At 38.3% G+C, this 22,318-nt stretch overlaps 1 protein-coding gene across 3 annotated transcripts in view; it reads right to left on the bottom strand.

The window, feature by feature from the left end:
- The window catches only part of CACNA2D1 (calcium voltage-gated channel auxiliary subunit alpha2delta 1), a 502,332-nt gene extending 480,774 nt beyond the window's left edge, over window positions 1–21,558 (bottom strand). The window contains exons 1-2 of one of the 3 annotated variants that reach the window (XM_032643128.1): window positions 21,490–21,558; window positions 21,112–21,261 (exon numbers count right to left, since the gene is read on the bottom strand). In XM_032643128.1, the coding sequence (XP_032499019.1) occupies window positions 21,112–21,206 (95 nt within the window). In that variant the 5' untranslated portion in view covers window positions 21,207–21,261; window positions 21,490–21,558. Of the gene's footprint in view, window positions 1–21,111 lie in introns of all 3 variants that reach the window. The other 2 variants (XR_004351432.1, XM_032643129.1) reach the window with 2 other exon arrangements.
- Between the last annotated feature and the right edge of the window lie 760 nt (window positions 21,559–22,318).

Raw genomic sequence — 22,318 nt, 5'->3', positions numbered from 1 at the left:
TTCTGTTAAAGACATGTTTCACTACAAAATTTTCCTTCAGGAAATTCAGAGATCTCCAGGAACAGGAGAATTTTACCCCTGCACATTTGACTATATGTTAAATAATTATACTTCCTGCTTCACCAAGCACTAAATTTAACAGCTTAATTTAGAAAATATTTTGAACTAGCTAACTTACCCTTTTTAATAGCACACTTATTATCAGGGATTAATGAATAAAACTCACTGATGCGACAAAACGTTAGCAAAATGCAAACACCACGTAAGCATTGTGGGAGAGAACCGGAAATACATATCACTGGCAAAAGGAACACATATCAGGGGCCAATTTATTGTGTTGATTCCATTTAGGTCAGTGGTTCTCAACCAGGAGCGATTTTGTACCCCAGCAGACATCTAACAATGTCTGGAGATATTTTTTATCATCATGACTTGGGAAGGAGTTGCTACTGGCCTCTAATAGGGTAAAGACCAAACTGCAGGACAGACCCCCATCACAAATAACTGTCTGGTCCAAAATGCCAATAGTGCCAGCTTGAGAAACCCAGCCTTAGATTGTGTGGGAAAATTAGTGGGTTTTTTTAATAAATTCCATGTGGTAATATTATCTTTCCTAGGTGCATTTTAATAGACTTTAACAGTTATTTTCAGTGAAGTTTCTCTGATTTGATTTTTCTAACTTGTCAAAATTATAATTCTGAATTGCTCCCAAATACTATAAAATTATTATGAAATGCTAAAAAATACTATAAAATTAAAATTAAGCAGTCTAGCCTTTATCATGCTGTGTCTGAATTTAGGAGAAACCAAGATTGGTAAGAAATATAAATGAATTAAAACTGAACTGCATGTAATATTAATTGAGGATTCCAAAACCTCTTAATTTCTAGTTTTCACCCCATAACCAACTCGTGATTTTGTTTTCTTTATAAAACACTGCTTTTAACCCACCACATCATGAAGGCCAGAAACAGAACCATGCTCACTGAAAGATAAAAGCATGAGAAACGGTTCCAGAAATGTACCTAAATGAATATAAAGAGGAAATCGAGTGCTCTCTCTTAAAAAATGCCAGAATATCTTCTCTCTGATATACTTTACAGAATAAATGCTTTAAGTGTTTTGAGGTTCTTGTTTCCAAATTTTAAACAACAACAATTCTGCAGAGTACTTGTCTTTGATAAATTTGTATTATGTTTTACGTGGAGCAGATTTTCAACCTTCAATTCAGAATGACATAAAACAGAAAAATCAGAACAGGAAAAAAAAACCACATCAGGCCACAATTTAACATTGGTTGTATCACTTAGTTCTTGAAGTATGGTAACTCAATTATCCTTTATACTTCTTCAAGTGCATGTCCTTCAAAACATCTTTGTCTTTTTTATCCAACCGTCTTCCCCTCTTAAGCTACCACACTGGTGTCCCACTATCCATAATTTTATAAAATAGCACTCTTGCTTTATTATCATAAAATACCACATATATCCAGAATAGTTCTATACTGGCTAAGTCCTGCTTCTTATCACCACTTTATTATGTGCCACTGATAACTATCTTCAATGATGACTTCAGAATAGTATCAGGAGTTCTAGGGGGTAGTATCTGAAGTTAGATAGAAAACCCCAAGAAATCATGCTTTCCCAACTTTTTCCAGGACTCTATGGCAAGACACTGGCGAACACACTTTCAGTAGAAGAAAGCCCAAATGTTCTTCTTCTGACACAGTGTTTGGCAGCTGCAATCACAAAGTCTAAAGAGAACTACAGAAAAATCCTCTCGAAAACTATGGTTTGCATTTATATGGTCTACGTATTCAGGATTTATCAGTGCTAATAAACTCTCTTTAAAATGACATTTCTAGGAAGATTCTGTTTATCTAAGGGTTTGGGAAATGAGAGGTCCTTTGAATTTTTTTTTTAAGTGGGGAGGGGTCTCAAATCATGGATGGAACATAAAACCAAGGAAGAGCTTGTGTATACCTGTTCCATCAGGAAGGGAGTAAATACAGTGGTAGAGGGATAGGGAAAGAGAGGGAGATGAACACAAAGCCACAGTTGGTGACTGCCTCTAATACCACTAAATATGATGCCATGTCAATTCTAGGATGCTCACCTGGAGATAGGGCTGGCTCAGATTTAATCAGATCATGTATGCATGGGTGTGCCTTAATTCGCAATCTAATTAAAAACTGGGGATGCTCAGGGAAGAGGAAGAACCATGCAGAGACTTGCATTTCCGGACCACCTAAGGTCAAAAGAATAACCTCACAGATTAAAAAAAAAAAATTCCACGAAGCAGCAAGGTTTTGGTTGCCTTTTTCATATAGTCTTTTTTTTCTCTCTGAGATCTTTTTTTTAAATTAGTTTTTATTGGAGTATAGTTGCTTTACAATGCTGTGTTAGTTTCTGCTGTGTAAAGTGGATCAGTTATACGTATCCACTCTTTTCTAGATTTCCTTCCCATTTAGGTCACCACAGATCACTGAGCAGGGTTCCCTATGCTCAGCAGTAGGCTCTCATTAGTTATCTATTTTTCGTCATACAGTCTTTAACCTTCCATTTTACGTCATACAGTCTTTAACCTTCCATTTTACGTCATACAGTCTTTAACCTTCTATTTTCCCTTCCTGTTTTTCCTTGTAGCTCTGAGAAACAGGCCTAACTAACTCCTAACCAAAGCTGTTCACAAAAAAGATAATACTTTATTTTCAGATGTGACATTTATAAGACAATGACATCTGGCTCTAAATTCTCACCCTAATTTTGGCCAAATTGCAAATATATTAAATTACATTAAAATATTCATGTATGAGGGTCATCTTGCCAAGATATTTTAAATGATATGCACATAAAATGTAATAATATTTTATTGCAATAATTAACTATAATGGCTACCAAGGTGTTGGATAATTTCCATTGGTAAGATTTCAGCTGATTTCTTAGAATCATGGCCTTTGTAATGTGCTAAACTGAACATTCTCTTTCTTAAAGAAATCTTTCTTCAAACGACATAGAAACAGCTATAATTTTTACTACGTACAATCCATGAAGTTAGAAGAAAATTTGTCAACAAGGTACTTTTTGTGAGCTTATCCTGAAAGTCACTTAAAAGGGACAGCTGTTCTGAGAAGTTTAGCAAGAGTGTGTCTAGCACTGTTAAGACTGGTATTGTTCTTGACCTGACATCCTATTAGCTGGAAGATGCAGCATCTTTATAAAAAGATCTAATTTAATTTGGTTTGTTTTAAGTGACCCACTAAAGAACAGAGTTAGAACCCTTCAAGAGATTCTTAAAACATATAATTCTGATTTTTTAGGAAACTAGTTTATCTCAACAGTCTGGAAAAACTCTATAAAAATCCATGAGACAATCGTTCAGGAATAAGTGTATATAGACAGATATTACTCAGAAGTACTGCATGGAAAAAGCATAAAATAAAGAGCAGATAATCTTGTTGAACCAGTCTATTGATATAATTTAATATGCCTCAGTTTTGTTAGGTAAAATCCTACATGCAATTTAAGAACATCTTTGGCAACAGACGGTCAGAAAAATCTCTCATCGAACCAACAGAAAATAAAAATATTCTTCGTCCAAAAAAGTCAAGTTTTTTTTAATACATTTCAACTTCAAAGTGAACAGATGCTGAAGGAGAAAGTGGACTCTACAAAATGAAAAAGTTCTGCAATTCACTCTACTTACTAAGTGAACATTTGAACCGAAGGTAAATGGCACATTCCATTCTTTGAAAAAATCTTTTAATTGCCTTTTGCAAGAATCGTTATGTTTGATTCTGGATGTGTTTCAATACAGTGAGAAAGTTTATACTTTTATACTTTGGCAGACACTCTGAGATCTGAGATATAGGTGGAGATTTTTACAAAGCCTCAGCCTCGTAGACCAAGTACGTCTTATACAGATAATTTTTAAAAAAACAAAGTGGGGGAAAAAAACAAAAACAAAAACCTCAACCTGCCCCAGGAATGTTTTATGGTGTTTTCATCTTGACACTGGGACATAAAATTTTTGTGGAGTAAAAATTTTGTATCCATCTGTTTCTTGAATACATCCAAGTAATCCCATAATCCATCAAAAGGGAATAATAGCTACCTTCACATGAGTCCTGATTTATTGAACTGGTCCTAAAAAGGGTATGCAGCCTTTAACTTTATTACAGTACCAAAATATTTGCTTTGCTGACAGCAAATGCTTGGACCCATTGCAAATAGTAAATGTTCTAAAGAGAGTACATTAAAAGTCAAATAAATTTGCTTGTGAAGAACATAAAATTCCAGTAAGGAACTACAGCATTTAATGATGTGAAATCGGCAGCTCCTTTTGAGCCAAATTATTATGATTACTTTGATGAAAAAAGTCATAGCTATCTAATAGCCAAAATAAAAGGCAAGCATTAAAGTGGGACACATCATTTAAAAAATTCATTCAATGTGAAAATCTTCAATTTTAGGTGTTTTTACATGCCACTTTAAACTGAAAACAGTCATTTAGTTACCTTAAACAGCCAAATCAATTAAACTAGAGATACTCAGATTATGCTCTGCAAACCTAGCTCAAGGAAAGCACAGAAATGGAGGGTGTTTAGACACATTATAACAGTTTGAAGAAGTAATGTTATGACTATTGAATCTAATTATTTAAAAACAACGGTTCATATCTTTTTTATTTTCATTTTTCTACTAACTGATTTTCATTGTAGTATTCTACAAAAATATACATTTGCAATGAATATGAAATTTACAAATAGTAAACTCTGTTCCTTTAGGACAGTTAGTGTGAAAAGCACTGAATTAGATAGATAATTACTCTGGCCAGAATCCCCTGGTGTTAGCAAATTAATTAGTGCTAGAGGTATAACAAGATAAATCCTGAACAAATCAGAGAATCAGCTGTACTTCCAAAATGAAATGACTAGGTATGCATAGTGCAGAGCAAGGGAGCGCCTGTATGCAAGAAAAGAGGGGTCCTTTTTAGGTAAACTTACTTAGTACCCAGTACTTAAGGTATTGTGAAGAAGCATCTTTCAAAGCATCTGCTTTGAAAAGCAGAAGTCATATCATAACTATTCACCAAAATCCAGTCAGTGAAGAGGAGAAATCACATACGGATGCTTTCAGTTACATATGAACATTCCTGCATTAATACTTTATAACTGGAGCATTAGCCAGAGAACGTGACCAGTCCAGAAAGATACATATAAGCAAAAACAGATGCTGGTTAGGATTTTACAGAATCACTAGTTTATACAGGCAGGGAAATGCACACAATTTAAGGAGAGACCCAAGATTTCACGAAGTATACACCTTAATTTAGAGTTAACTTAATCCTTTACATTTCAAAGGAACTGTCTTACAATTTTTCTACATATTTATTAACAACAACTGTGTAAACTGGCTTAAACCATACCACAGAGAATTCTTTTCTTTGTAGAGGGGGGAACGTTCAGCTAACTAATTATGACAACACTAGTAATAAGTAGTTAATGAACTTTTGGGATTTACTTTCCTGACTCCTGACAGGATGGATCGGCACCAATGTGGCAAATCACACTTTGCCTGAGGCAAAAAGGAAGATAGTCATCTGACTGCTTCCAAGGATCTCCAAAGTTTGTGAACATCTGAAGTCAAAAGGAGTGAGTATTCCCATTTTCTAGTTGTTGGTGTCTTTAGGATGGTTGTCTAATAATAAAACCCAAGGGAGGAAGAATTCTAAGATGGCTCCCATGCATCATCTACTCTGCTGGAGGGGGGCTGGGAGCTGGGGTCAGGAAGAGTTGTCACTCCCATGACTGTTCTGTTATATGACTAAGGTGAAGGGATTCTGTAGATGTAAGTAAGATCCCAAATCACTTGATTCTGAGTTAATCAAAAGAAAGATTATCGCAGATGGTCTAACTTAACTAACTGAAGGTCCTTAAAAGAGGGACTGGGCCCCCTTTCTGAAAAGAGAGATCTTCACGCTGGCCTTGAAAGAGTAAACTGCCATGTTGTGAGAAGACCTTTGAGAGGGCCATGTGGGAAGGGAGTGAGGGGCCTTTAGGAGCTGAGAACAAACAGGAAAGGGGAGGTAGTCCTACAACCACAAGTAAGTGTCCACAACCACCAAAGCTTGAAAGAGGAGCAGAAAAGTAGCCCTGGAAAGGAACACAGGCCAGTCAACACCTCACTGCAACCTTATGAGACTTTGAGGAAAGGAACCAGCGAAGCCCTGGCTGGACTCGTCACTGTGGCAACTGTGAGAAAAGAAATGTCCGTTGTTTGAAACAACTGGGTTTGTGGCAATACATTACACAGTGTAGAAAACACCAAACTAAAATAAGTGAGTCTAGATTACTGAATTCTAAATTCATTTTCTCTCTCAGTCTTCATATAAGATGCACTTATGAAGATGCTGTCTCATTTGTTTCATTCACTGTACTTTAAACCAGTGATCACGGTCAGTCTTCAATCTCTTTCATTTAGTCTGATCCACATCTTTTTTGCATAAATCTTAAGGATTTAGCTGTTTCTCTAACTTCTCTCATTTAGGAATTACCTTACTAGGAGGAAAGCTAATTAACTGGGCAGAAGGAAAGGCCATACTTAATGTGATTCTGCACACATACCTCTTCCAAACTTTAAGATGCATAATGAGGGCTTCCCTGGTGGCGCAGTGGTTAAGAATCCACCTGCCAATGCAGGGGTCATGGGTTCAAGCCCTGGTCCGGGAAGATCCCACATGCTGCAGAGTAACTAAGCCTGTGCACCACAGCTACTGAGCCTGCGCTCTAGAGCCCGTGAGCCACAACTACTGAGCCTGTGTGCCACAACTACTGAAGCCCGTGCACCTAGAGCCTGAGCTCCGCAACAAGAGAAGCCACCGCAACGAGAAGCCAGAGCACCACAATGAAGAGTAGCCCCCGCTTGCCGTAACTAGAGAAAGCCCACACACAGCAAAAAAGACCCAATGCAGCCAACAATAAATAAATAAAATAAATTTTTTTAAAAAGATGCATAATGAGCCCTAATATTAATTCTCCTTGAAAAAGTATTTTAAACAGTACAATATAATTGATTTATACGCTTCTAAAAACACTTCATAATATTCATTTATTCCTTGGGTAAGATAGGATTATGTGTCTTTTGCTCATCTTAAAAGAAAAAGAAAGCACCATTCTATGTTACACAAGTATCACTATTATATGCTGATATTTAAAAGTTACCATTTTCAGACAGTTTGCAACAAGTGCTAGAAATATACTGTCAGATGAGAACATCTAGGGCCTATTTCACAGAATCAAGATCTCACATGACAACAGGCCACTAACATTATTTCTCTGCACACAAGAATGCAAGGTCACTGACTTCCTTATATATTTCTTAACGGGCCCTTCAAACAGACAAAGAAAGGAGTCTGGTACCATACAATGCTTGAGTACAACTGGGGAGAGCACAGAGTATTAAAAAGGAAGGAAAACATCGAACTTTAGCACTTTTGCTTTCAGAAAGACTGTGAGAGAGAAGACTAAAATGTGAGGGCTGGGGGTGGGACCTTTTCAGAGGCACCCTCAAAGGCAGTGGAGTACTCGGGTACCAAGAAACATCTCGTTTATGCTGAACAGACACGTGACAACTAAGACCTAGTTGTTAGGAAATGGTTGGGCGGTGAGCAATTATAGAAGGTGCTAAAGCCCGGAATTGTTCCTCACAAGATGTTACCTAGGTAGGTCCCACACCTAGTTAGTGGTGGAGGCAAACCGGAACTCAAGTCACCTGACTCCACCAAATTCTCCTGCTTCTAATCAAATTATATTTATCCAGTACTTTCCATGTGCTGTGCTTCGTATGAATTAACATTCTTAATTCTCACAACAACCTGATGAAGTTTTAGCCATGAAAGAGTTAACTTGTTCAAGTTACCCAGCTAATAAATGGTAGAACTGAGCTTTGAACCCACATTATTAACCAACCAGGCAAATTCCAAGAGGGAATTAAGCCCTAATGTTCAAAACCATCCATTATTAAGTTCTCCTCTATGCCTCTAGAATGGTACTAGCCATGAACCGTTTTTCAGAGAACTGAAAAAATCGTCACTCAAACCATTATCTGTGTTCTGTGGTTCAGATGACAAAACTTGGAAAGGCTGCAACCACACCATAAATGGTCACTTTTTAGAATTTAGAAGTACTCGATAGTCACCTACAGGAACGCAGCTTCACTGACACTCAGCATGGAACCAACATCTAATATTCATACATTACGTGTTTGTGTATATGTGTATATATATACATACACACACATATATTTAGTTATAGTTATACAGTTTTATATATATATATATATATAAATAATGTGTTTGCTTGTAATTAAGGCAGGGGTACAGAAACATAAAAATAAAATTGATAAACAAATACTGAGCAGCCTATTAAACTCAGGTTTTAGATCCCTGTGTATATCATAAAAGCAGACTCTCAGGGGCAAATCTACTTCACTTATGGAAAACAACAGAAGGGGTAGGACCAAATCCAAAGCTTGCAACCCTCAAACTGCCCCTCTGTCACGGTCATTTACACCCAGGGACTCAGCTGGCTTTTAGACACCACACAGACAGGTTGTGTCACCTCTGATAATTTAAGGAGATGAATGACCTCATCTAATTATCAGGCATGGTTTGCACTGTGATGAGTTGCCATTCCCCTATGTTTATTTATCACCATCGAGTATTAATATAAATTTTAAACAATTACTCACCAGCCGACCTTAATACCATGTATCAAACCCCCTGGGAACTCAGCTACACATGCACAATAAAATTTCACCTCATGAAAATTAATTCGGTTTTCTACATTTATATCGACAGGAAAATCAGGTGTTTGGAGAAACAACCAAGCATTCTACATGTTTAATTTAGAGCAATCTGCACACACCCCATTGTGCCCATCCTCCTGAGGCTTCACATGGCCCATTTGTTTGTCTCTCCTAACATTTTCACAGATGCAAGTTTAAGTCAATTCTAATGTAATGTTATGGCAAAGAAGGGTTGGTATTTTTAAAGTGACAGACGTCGTAAGAATTTTACATTCCTTTCTGTAACAAATGTCAAAATGACTGCCATAAAAAGGCAGGTTCCTGGCACTTGAAAACTTGCTGCTTCAATGGTTATCATCAAGTTGTACTCATTAATCATTGGTATTAATGTAAAGTTTCATCTAAAACATCTCTTCCCTCCACGAATCAATTAAAAATGTGCAGCAGAAATTCCATTTAACCGTTTTATTTCTACCAATAAGAGAACAGTGTTCGTGAAAGGCTAAACTCCATTTATATTATAAAGTGAAGGAGTGGGGTTCAATGAGTGTAACTAATCATCAATTGGATGAGTCAAACGAAAATTGGCCTTTCTCAGTATGCTCTTGGCAGATTTTTTTTCTGACTTCTGTGTTCGTTACGAAAAATGCAACTGGTCTCAATTTTACTATTCTGTGCTCGCTCAATTTGCAGGGTTGTCTGAAATCATTTCTGTAAACATCGTGGATAGCTTGCTTTATTCACTTTCAAATATTCTGTCTTGAAGCTGAAAACTTCCATCTTTGACAATGAGAGGCTATCAGTGGCAAAGTTGTGACTTTTAAAAATAGACTCAATCTCCTGTGGCACAGATCTCATACAACAGGTGCTGGCTGAAATGTCAGGACGAAGCACATCAAATCCTTTGTGGTCCTGTTTGCTTCGTGGTCCCTTTTAAGATATAGGTTGCGTCCTGAACCTAGAGACAGAACACTTCACTCACTCCAGTCCACTGCATCTCTTTTCATTTCCTCTTTATGATTAAAGGCTACACAACTTTTTAAGAAGAAACATTTTTAAGGCCTGCTAATAAGCATCCCTTTTCCCATTCATTTCAGGTTTTTCTGAAAGAAAACAACAGACCAAATGATATGTTAGCACAGTAATCTAGCTCACTAACCCTCAGTCATCAATTCATGATCCTTTGAAGACAGAAAAATCACATGTGGTACAAATAATAAAGCCAGGCCATTAAACAGTCCTTCAAGATTCCCCATGCATCCATTCACTTTATCCCCATGATATAATACTGTGATTCAGGATTAGGTCAATATTACCCTTGTTCTGCAGATGGAGAAGTTGGACTTAGTGTTAAGTCTGCTCTACTTTACACTGACTCCTTTACCCTCTTGGCCGCATTGCTAGAATATGCAGCCAGCCACAAATGGAGCAGGTAAGATGATGGGTGCAAAGAAATCCAGGCTCCTGCCATGTAAGGGCAGCAAAGTACAGCAGCTAAGTGTAGGACTGTAGAATCAAGCTGCTTGGGGTCAAATTTTTTCCTAAAAAAAACTCAGAAAAGTCCTTCATACTCAAAACTTAACCTTCCTCATCTATAAAACAGGGATAATACTTATCTTAAGGGACTGACTTAAAGGTTGGATGGATTAAAAAACATGCAGAGTATTAATTCACAGTGCCTCACATTCAGGAGCTCAAATATGTTAGAAAGCAATATAACAATAATTGAAAGATAGCTGTAATTATTAGCGTCCAGACTTTCTGTGGGTAGAGACATCAAAATTAGCTCAAGCAAACTGTGAATAGCTATGGAAGAGAAAAAAGAGCAGTCACAAAATGGAAATAAATACCCACCCTAACTCTCCTCATCTCTTGTTACAGACCACAAGGGTGGTTTTTCCACACTGCACTGGGACCAATGAGATCAAGACTGATTCTTAGATCTGCCGGCATTTGCAATCCTAACCGTTCATTCAGTTATCTTGGAAACTCAGGGAACTGCTGTGATGGCAGCTGCCAGTGATTTTCAGACCTTCAGGAGACCTGAGATGCCTCTGTAAGGGTTGACCAGGGACATGCTTTGCAGGAATATTTGTCAGTGGTTTGTTGTCTTATCAAATTCATTATACTGTTTGGGTTTTTTTACAAGGATCTGTTTCAATTCAAATTTCTGCCCTCTGCTAAAGAATGGACATGGGGTTTGGGCAGGTGGGGGGCGGCGAGGAGAAGCACGGACAAAGTAGGGCCATAAGTCACCCCTATCTGCCAAAAAATTAATAAGTGATTCAGGCTAAATTGCCAAAATCAAGAACTATTTGTTCTTTTTTTGTTTTCTTTTGCTTGATACTCCTGTAACATCTTACTATCATAAGCACATACACTTATTAAATCTAATGACATTTTGCAAAACTACATGGGTCTTCAAGATGACAATCTCTATTTTAAAAAAGGAAAGAAAAGAGAAAGACAAAAGAGAACCAAACGTTGCTGTGTCCAAAGGAAATATAGTGACGTACTAGAGCCTTGTTACTACCAAATGAAGAAAAACTCTGGTCTGTACATCTCAAAATGTGAACATTACTAATGTGCATTTATTACATTTCTGAATCATGTCATTCCTTCTTGAGCATGGAATATATAACTTGGAACATTCCTCCAAAAACATCTCCCAGTAAATTAAAAGTGTATCTATCCTATATTCCAACCATCTGCTTTAATTCTCAAGGCTGTTTCATATTTCAAAAGTTACTTTGTAAGACACTGTTTTTTGTCTTGATCCCTTCCTCAGCTGCCTCGGTTCACCCATCAATCATGGCCTCTTCCATCCCTTTCATCTCTCTGCCATTTGGGCTTCTCTCTCTGATATGCTCAAATCTCCCCTCTGTTAACACTTACTTAGTTGCCTCTACAACCTCCCCTGCCGCCCAGGAACCTTTTTCTAAGCATTGCTTCTTCCTCTATCCATGGTACTAGCAACTGGCCTGTTGCAGTGCAATACCTCTTAATGAGATTGGACCAGGGTATGAGAAGTGACCCAAGCTTAGGCAACCAAAATCCTTTTTCCAAATCCCATCTCCTGGTCTCAAATGAATGAGCTACAGATGGTCATCTGGTCCATATTCAAATTACCAACATATCTTTCTTTAGGAGGCTGTGTTTTGGACTAGGATTCTGGTCTCAAACTGTTTGAAAGCTTCAACAGGGAAATTGTAAACCCTCACAGGCATTCAACAACATGAGGGTCAGGAAGCAGATAAAGTCCGTTTGCGAGGACAGAGAAGAATAAGGAGTCAAACAAAAGAAAACCAGAGGCTAGAGCAAGAGACGATCCTAATAAAAGCTCCACCCCCCCTTTCTGTAGGTGTTGGCATATCCTTCACCTTGACTCCCATGACCGACCATCCAGCTCCAACTATCACTGAAAAATATTTCCCTTTTTGGTTCAAGACAGTCCTATGGTTTTCTACTACCTGCGATCCCAAATGGCCTATTCTAACTCCTATTCTCTAAGCAAAACAAAAGAACGCCAAATCCCTTACACTATCTTCCTCTGAACTTGCTACTCTCTCCCTTTCCTCACACTGTCAAGTTCCTTTAAAGAACAGTCTGCACTTGCTGCCTTCATATTCTCACCTGCTACCGACTCTTCAAGGCAAGGAAACCATGCTTGCATCCAAAACCTTCTACTGAAACTGCTGTCACATCAGCAACGACCTCGTGATTTCCTTAAAGGGCTCATCTTATCCAATCTCTCTGCAATATGAAGGATCAAGACTCTTCTTTTGAAACTCACAGTGCCTATCATAATAGATACCAAATAGATATTTGCTAAATGAATGAATGGACCCATTTTCTGGCTTCAAAGTTACTCAATTCGCCTCCAAATCTGCTTCAGATACGTATTTCCAATGGCCCAATAGTCATCTATAGAGACACCACAAACTCAAAATGTTCAACAGCGAGCATGTTACTTTCACCCCACCACCAACTTGCTATTCCTCCTCTGTGTCTAGCCTAGGAAGTTCAGTATAACATGATCTACCTGTTAAAGAGCCTGGAGCCATCTCCAACACTTCTCTCTTCCTGATTCCCCCAATCCCATAACCAATAGCACCTGAATGTTTACCTCTACAATATGTTTCATCCCTGCTTTGCTTTCCCACTGCCACTATTCTCTTTAGACAATGGGCATCTCTCACTCTGGGATGCTGCAAGAGTCTACTAACTGCTCCCATTGTCCCTGCTTAGAATATTGTCTCTTTAATCCATTTTCTACATACTATGATTCAAAACCTATTAATTTTATTTTTAATTAAATAAAAGTCTTAGGATGAAAGCCAAATTTGAGTACCCAGAGCTGGGCTACCACAAATGTCCATGTGTTGTGAACAATGCCCGACTCCCCTTTGGGTCGCGTAGGAAGAAAGTTCTGATGCAAAAATTGTATCACCTAGACTCAGACTCACGATTCAGTCCCATCAACATCTCTTCCCACCCAGGAGTCCTATGGCTGACACGAAACAGCCCGGGCGTATTTCTTCACCACGTTATGTGCTTTTTCTTGATCACGCTTTGTCAGATTCCACTGCTTCACAATCAGCCTGGAGTTGGGAATGTCTTCCTTGGGGACTCTCTTCCTCAATGTGGATTCTCAGCATGTAGTTCAGTGCACTACATAATTTGCTCTGAATAATAATAATTGCATTAATCATTGAATTAAATTACATTTGAGGCTAAAAATCTTTGAAACAGGAGACATTAAAAGAGCATAAATCAAAACTATTTTTAAAAAGTAAGAGGTACTATGTACTTAGAGGTCTAAATAGTCTTCAGTGTACTACCTAGAAGCCTAGAACCTGCAAGCTATTTCATTTCTTATAATCTAAGGGATGGAATTTACTAATGGAATTTCTTTCTTGATTATTAGCATTTAAGGTTTTAATAAAGTGTTATACTAATATTTCTTATCTAATGAACCATTTTCCCAGGTACTAATATTTCTTATCCAATGAACCATTTTCCCAGAGTTATATAAAAAATAAGAACGCTTAATTGTTCCTAGTTTTTGAGCTCTAGACCATTTTACTGTCTTTGGTTTCTAAGGTGAATTTCCATATATGAATATTTAGGTCTCTAAAAACAATGTGCAGTAAACAGTATTTCCAGAATAATCGAGCTCACATGGAAAATGGGAAAAAAGAAGAAAATAAAGTAAAGCAAAACAAAATAACTAACTGCCAACCTTTAGCATCTTTAATGTAACTTTGCACCTTGCAAATCTGAGGGCTCCTCTGCTCCACTTACACACGCATCATTCCTCACAGCATCTCCACCATAACGCCTCTTTTTTTTTTTAATAAACTTATTTATTTGTTTATTTTTGGCTACGTTGGGTCTTTGTTGCGGTGTGCAGGCTCGTCATTGCAGTGGCTTCTCTTGTTGCAGAGCACGAGCTCTAGGCGTGCGGGCTTCAGTAGCTGTGGCACTTGGGGTCTAGAGCGCAGGCTCAGTAGCTGTGGTGCACGGGCTTAGTTGCTCCGCAGCATGTGGGATCTTCCCCGACCAGGGCTCGAACCCGTGTCCCCTGCACTGCCAGGTGGATTCTTAACCACTGCGCCACCAGGGAAGTCCCACCACCACAACACCTCTTGATTATTTTTTTAAAACAGATTTTCCCAGTGTGCATAAGCTCATTTATTTTACTGAGCCATTCCTCCTCTGATCCTCAAAATGAAACATCATTAATGTCTAACCATCCCTTTATATAGCCTGACAGAGGACAACCTCAACAGCTCGCTTCACTCTTTCCCCAATTATCCCCACAGTATGTGGGCAAATGTCAAAGGAACAACAGTCTAGGCCGTTTAACAATTTTGGTGAAAGTGTTGATAATGTATTTCAGATTTATCTATGCATCAAAATCCCTCAACAATTTCCCTATAGAGAGAAAAATCTAGTAGTAAGAGATCCCCGACACAGTGAGTGAAGATTCAAGTGCACAGGACCCAAAATTGAGGTCTGGTCACAGGTAACCTGATGGAAAACAATCCAAAACTTTTTCTCCATTTGACTTGATGTTATGTACAAATAATAATAAACTATGATGAATAGTAATTGTGTGTGTGTGTGTGTGTGTGTGTGTGTGTGTGTGTGTGTGTAAGAAAGAGAAAGAGAAGAATTAGTAATTAATTATTTGAATAAAAGAATTCAGGAATTATTTTTCAAAATTTGCCAGGAGACTACTGTAATAAATTTTTTTTTTTGTAATAAATTTTTAATTACTCAAGAACTTCAGATAAACAGTAGGATTATCCCCAAATCTGAATCATTTTAAATGGGCAACACCATTATTTTCCACTGCCATCATTTCTAGTTTAAGTTGTTCTTCCATTTATGATATAGAATTTAAAATGTATCTGAATTTTTTTAATCCAGCAGAAGCATATGGTTAAAAAAAAAAAAAAACCAGCAGAAGCAAATGTTAAAATAACATTTAGCCAGAAATATCCCACATTCATATTCAAAGAGAACTTTAAATATTGCTTCATATATAACAGCCTGATTCTGTATTATTGAAATTAACTATAAAAGTGTGCCAGTTTGTTGAGGCCACAATGTCGATCTTTTCCTTGTTTATAATCTTGTTAGAATCTATATAAATGGCAAATTTTAAAGGAGCAGTGGAATTGAACTACCGCAAATAAGATAAAGCCTATAAGAAAGAAAAACCTAAAAGTTTAGGTTTTACAAACAAAATTTTAAAACCTGTGCAAGTTCTATCCCTGAATCCTAAAACATGGTACGTCAAATGTTTAATTCTTAAAAATTTCAAAATATCCCATAATTAAATGGCAGAAATAAAACTGCTTAGTATGCAAAGACCTTTTAATAAGAGCCCAACACTTCAAATGCGATAGTCCCTTCCTCATATTTGTTTTGCTTAACAGACTGCAAGCCTATCTTTAGAACCACGTTTCTGTTGTTACTCATCAATTATGTTAATAACTTGTCCAACAGGACCTGAACAGTTTCAATAGCTCATCTGATTCTCTTAAAAAAATTATTCTTAAATGCTGGTGTTATAAAATATTCTGAATGAGATTTACTCCCCATAAACAGTTGTGGATTGGCAGAGAGCTTTCAGCATGCACCTTTGTTAACAACCTTACCTTACTCAGGTTCTTCTACCCTAGCAAAACACCTGAAGAAGTTTAAAAATAAATACGTGTGTGTACACATATATATACATAGAGAAAGACATAGACACATAAAATATTATCTATTAAATAGAATACTACAGTAAGATAAACTAGACAAATTATATAATGATGCAATGTTAACATATTTTGGACCCTCAAGGAAAAGGTGGTAAGTACAATATTGTTCACAAAGTGCTATCAATTTCATCTCAATTAACACTGAAGTCAATCACTATTTTTCCTTAAACTCTGTAAACAATTTGACACAATAATTTCCAGGTTTTGTGCACACAGAAGAAAACATGAACCATGTGTAAGCTACATGGTTGACTATCTCGGTGCAGTTCCAAGTTTATTGGAAAGCAACCATATGAAAGCTTAGGGAACAGTTGTGGTACTATGCATAAATAGTCCAGGAAAAGAAAGACTCGCTCACACAGTGTGACACAGTGCCTGATACATACCATATGCCTTAGGTAGATGTGCAATAAATGTAACAGAACAGAGGTCATTCCCCATGGTAAGCAGCTTACATACTTTTTGAACTACTAGGATAGACATCTCTTTTATTACAAATGATGGAAGGCTGTCACTTTAATAACAATAAAATGTTACTCTTCAGAAATACTGAAACAAATTCTGATTTTTTTTCCAAACTTCTATCTATGTATGCTCATATCAGAGTTGATTATGTCCACACATGGAAGACACTGAAAGAAATCAACAAACTGGACAATATGCCTAAAATATTTCACTTTAACCATTTAAATCCCCACTTTTTAGGTTATAAGTAGTTTGACGACACATATTAGGTACAAGATGTGAATTCAGAAGAACAGATTACTTTCTTGAATATTTGCATCTGTATTGAAAAATAAGAAGAAGAGAAATTTCTGTGCATGTGTTGAATATAGAAATACTCCAGAGAACACATTAATTTAAATAATACAGTTTGTTATGGGCATGTTTTTTGGTATTATTTTTTAAATTCCTAAATGCATTGTCATTTCTTATGACTATATACTTCTAAATGTAAACAGTCAATTTGAATACATAATTTCCACGTGTTATTTATGTTTCTGCAAAACATCACCATGGGTAAACCCTAGAAGGAAGAGGATTTTATGATGTTATTTTTATCAATGTTGGAGAAGTATTGGAAAGGCGTCTACAAAGCAAGGTCTCTTTGAAGAAAGAGAGTGGTAAAGTTTTTACCTATTTTCAAAATGAACAACTTGCGATAGAATCTGATTTTATATGTATTTATTAAATTAAAATTAAATTGGTGAAAGCCATAGGAAAATAAAAAAGGCACATTTTATTTCCTTTTATAAACCATAATAAGCTTAGATTCTTGTACCTTCCCAAAAATGTTTTTTTAGACTGTATCCATTTCAGTCTGCCTAATGCTCATTCAAATGCCTATCCAAACAGCTACCCATATAACCATGTATAAACATTACTAAATTTAATATCATGTTACTACTTGTCTGGAAGAATATATCTACTGTTGCATATTTTAAATGTACACCTGTGGAATAATAAATGTTGTCATGTGGTTAAGCTGATGAAAACTAATCAAAGATCTGAGAAAAGGATTTATTAATGTTCATTGTTTTTAGGTATTATTTCACATTTAATACTGTATCTCATATTTTATAAGGCACATTTCCTTCTCTATGTTGTATGTGAATGAGAATAATTATATCACTTCTAACATATGAAAAAGATATCCATTCCAAAGTTATGACACAGAATTTATTTTCTGTAGACTTTATATGTAAATTTGTCTAATAATAGAAAAATATTTATATCCTAAGCAGTCAAACCCCAAAGTACTATTCTTTTATGAGATTTTATGCTTATTTCCTACAGATACCAGTAATTCTTACTAATATATTTATCCCATTATATAGTTTAAATATATTAAAATTCCCATATACCAAAGGGCTCACAGCCAATTATTCTGGACTGATTGGCATTTTGATACGACTGAGATAAAAGTTTAACATGAATAGTAGTTATAACTATGTGCTTTTTTTAAAAACTGGATTTGTAAATAGATTCTAAAATTAGGAGCGACCGATTTAAATTAACATTACAATACTGGCTACCATACTTATTATCCTGAGTTTTAAAATAGAAGTGTTTTCACATATGTGCCAAAAAACTATTTCTAAAGCAAGGGAGAATTCCCTTTAGAAAACTACATTTTAAACTATCAATATAACATGTGCATACTATAACATGAAAATGATGTACTTTCCACTCATATACAAACCAATATGCACTAGGTGGCTGCTACCAGATGGCATATTCACGTTTCACACCTTATTGAAACAATCACTGCCAAAAGAAAAACCTAACCTAGCAAAAGAATTGTATCAAAATTCCTTCCTTCGAAAAAAAAAACCAGTTTTTTTAGTGTTACCTCTTAGAACAGTTTAACTACTATTTTAATTCAGAATATGCTACATGAGAATGTATGTTAAACCAGAGAAAATTAAAGAAAATATTTAGAATGGTATTTATGTTTTATTACAATACTTAACCCCTTAATATTATTGTAAACATTCTAAAAAACAAAAACCTTTGTATTACTAATTCTAATTCAGGTCCCACTCCCATGAGTGCATAATGAATTTTATACTGTCTTGATGGCATATTCTTCCTCTTCTGATGATAAAAAATTCTTACATTACTTTTTCTGGAAAAAATAAAATGATCAAAAAACCAAAAGAATTTACTAATGATTTCCAGAGAAATGTATATATAGAAGCACAATAATTTGCCTTTAGTGACACTATAATCTTTGTACTGAGTTTTTAATGAACTTGGAATTTTTCCCAAAGATTTGAGATTTATCCTGATAAATTCTCTGCATCAACTCTTTTCTTGCAAGAAAAGTAAACAGCACCACATCTTAATAAAATTAATGCTGTATTTTTTTTAATTTCATAAAGTTTACTCAGAAATACAACATGAAGTACAAATGTCAACTCTCATTTCTCCTTTCCTCAGGTTACTAACTTTTCAAAAAAATAAAGATGCATAAGCCTTACAAAAACATTGCCAATATTTCCTAAAAGAGACTGACTTAGCTCTACAAAATCTTTTATTAAGCTCTTTTTTACAAAATAGTGTTTCATATTATTTGAAAATATCTTAAGTTTTCACTGTTAAAAAATAAATTTCAAATCCTTTCAAAGAAAAGAAACTGTGGCTTCCTAAGTCCTATTTTTGCCCACTATTTATTTTCTTTCTTGTCTTTAGTGAATTTCTGACCATGAAAATTGAGCTATTTTAATTTTAGAAAAACATTTATTGCAGATGTCCTTCTTACAACAAGGATTCTTTTATTAATATTTTAGCATGCTCTGTTCAGGAATAAAAGGTTGTATTTTGTAGTATATTAAAAAGTCATAGTTTGCCCCAATGGTGTGATGAAGTATTCCCTCCAAATGAGAGAAATATTGGTAAATTGTCAGTTAAAAATAACACTTTAAAAATGTGTAAACTGAACACACTGACTGCTTTAAAGCATCACTTCTTTGACACAAAATGCAAGCGACTCACTTGAGTTCTAGCTTTACAGGCCAAGCTACAAAGAGACTAAAGAAACAAATATATAGAAGTGTAATTTCTTAATAAGAGTGAATAATTTTGAAGCATCTTCGGTGTAATTCTTACTCTTTTCATGTTTCAAAATATCCGCTTGGAACATCCTGCCAATTACAGGAAGATCTACAGATGGCATTTAGCCTCGTGCTTCATAACAAAAAGGATCTGCAATCATTTTTATGGAAGATTATCTAAAATGTACATGACTGTAAATCAATGACAAAAATATTAGACATTCCCCTTAGCCGGGTTAGAACGTGCATCCTTCAGATTCTTGCACTGACACCTAATGTAATAAATACTTTAAGCTGAACCTTAAATAATAGCTGCAGGATTTCAGCTGGTAAAGATTCACGGTTAGTATCCACCACAAACTCCACTATTCAGCACTTGGCCAACAAAGGACAGCAAATAATTCCCAATAGCAAAAATACCGGGAAGGCTACCTTGGGCTTTGTTTTTGTTATGTAAAATTCATTAAAGTGACTCATCCACTTCCGATTACCTACTCTTAGAGGCTTTAAAGTAGCTTCAAGAACCAAAAAAAAAATGCTTTCCCAGAATGCCTGATAGGCTATTCCGCGCATTTAAAAATATGTGTATATTTATATGTGCCACTGACTTTGTCTTTTTTCCAGCCTAAAAGAGAATTATTATTTTTCATTCCCTTCCTGCCCTGTAACTATACAGCTACCTTCAAACACTCTATTTCCAGAACAGCAGCGAGGTTTTTTTAAGCTATTTTAGAAATGGTAAAAATAAGAGAAAATTGCAGGAGACTGGAAACACTCAGTCCCTCCCCCAAAGAATAGGTTCTATTCATTCTAAGAACAGGAACCGCGTGTCCTACGGCACTTAAATGTTTCAAATAGAGGGTGAGGGAGGTTGGGTGGCACGGTCCCGGTACCTGCGAGTCCCTGGGGTGGACAGCACCTCTACCGCGTGAAGCGAGCACTCCTCTCATCAGGAAGGCTGTCGAGCGCACCCAGTAATTTGGGATCCAAACGAGTTTGGATACCACAGCAATTAGTGAGCATCCCAGAGGTCAAGTGCGGGGAAAGTGCGGGAAAAGTCCACGCTACCCTGGCCAGCCTGCAGTTACCTATGTGCAAAATACCCAACCCAAACACAACTTTTTATAGGACTGGGTTTGATGAGAGCGGGTATCTGGCTGGAAACTTTTTCCACAGTACACCTAAACTCTTTTAAGTCCAAGGAATCCTTTTAGAGATGGGCTGAGGCGCCGCGAGTTGTTGGCGGACGTTCCCCAGAACAGCCCGGCCCCGCCGAGGCTCCCAAGACGCGTGCTCGGTGCGCATTCCGGCGGCGAGCAGCGCGCATCTCCCGCTCGGCCTCTCCAGAACCAAGTCCGGCTCACTGCCCACCCCCACGAGCAGAGAAGCCCCTCAACTCGGGAATGGAGCCCACGCCGGGCTTCCGCTGCACCCCTCGGCCCGCACTCCCCGCCCTGCCCGGGCACTTACGTGACGGCCGAAGGAAACGGCTCCTCAGATGAGGGGCCGATCAGCAAAGATAGGAAAAGTGTCAGAGTCAAGGCCAGCAGGCAGCCAGCAGCCATCTTCGCTATCGAAGATCAATCTCGCCTCCCTTCCCAGCCTGGGGAAGGACCGGTGCTGGAAACCACGGGAGGAGAAGGAGCACGGTCAGCCCAGACCGCGGGCGTCTGAGGGCCGGCGCGCCCAGGGCCGGGACCCGGACGCGGGCTCGCGCCGGGGTCTGCAGGGGCGAAGCCCGGCGCGGGGGAAGGGGCGGCGGCGGGCGGACCCACTAGCGCGCGTTGGCTGCTCTGCGCCGCGGCTGCCTCGCCGCCGCCGCCATCAAGGGCGACTTTGGAAACAGACCTGGGCAAGCCCGCCGGCGCTCGCACTCTCGCTCCCTCTCGGTTTCCTCCTTGATTTATTCCCGCGATTGCCGTGGAGAAGGCGGGGGCGGAGAAGGGGGCGGAGAAGGGGTGACGGCACTGGGGAGGGGTGGGGTGGCTGCAGGAATGGGGGAATGGCAGGCGGAGAGACTTGTGGCAGAGAGAGAGAGAAAGGCTCCGTCTGGCTTCTCTGGGCAAGTCGGAGGGAGGCGGCTGGGGGTGGGCAGCGGGAGGGCTGGGCGTCAGAGCAGTCGGGCGGAGACGGGCCGGAGCAGCCCTCCATACAAGGGAGACAGGAACTCCCAAAGTCGGCGCCGGCTTGCCCCAGCCGCCCGGCGCGCGGAGGCGGAGCGGAGCCGGCCCAGCGGGGCTCCCCGGGGACCGCCAGCCGCCCGCAGGGTATCCACAGGCTGCAGGGACTCCGGCCGAGCACTTGGCTCGTGGCTTTGGGGGTTATTTTTGCCCAGGCAGGCAGCGTTCCCCCGGCCCTTCTCCCAGACGCAGAATCCACCGCCTGCCTAGGAATCATGGAGAAGTGATTTGACAACAAATGTAGGAGGGGTTTGTATTTGCATTTTAAAGCACCACTTTTGACTCCCTACCAGGTGGCACTGTTTATTTGCCCGGGAGTGCCAAAGGCTAGAGCCTCCGGCGTGGCTGAGTGCCAGTTGTGGCGGCGGCCCCACGCCCAGGTACCGCTCACCTGTCAAGACAGAGCCTCGGGATCCGGGCTGAGGACAGTCAGAGAAGGACCTGATACTGTAAAATCCTCCTAGCCCTGCCGTGTGGTAGGACAGGGGTGAAGGGAC

The sequence above is a fragment of the Phocoena sinus genome, chromosome 9, assembly GCF_008692025.1.
Source record: "Phocoena sinus isolate mPhoSin1 chromosome 9, mPhoSin1.pri, whole genome shotgun sequence".
NCBI lineage: Eukaryota > Metazoa > Chordata > Mammalia > Artiodactyla > Phocoenidae > Phocoena > Phocoena sinus.
The sequence above is the reverse complement of the archived record's forward strand: the minus strand, read 5'-3'. Positions and strand labels throughout refer to the sequence as shown.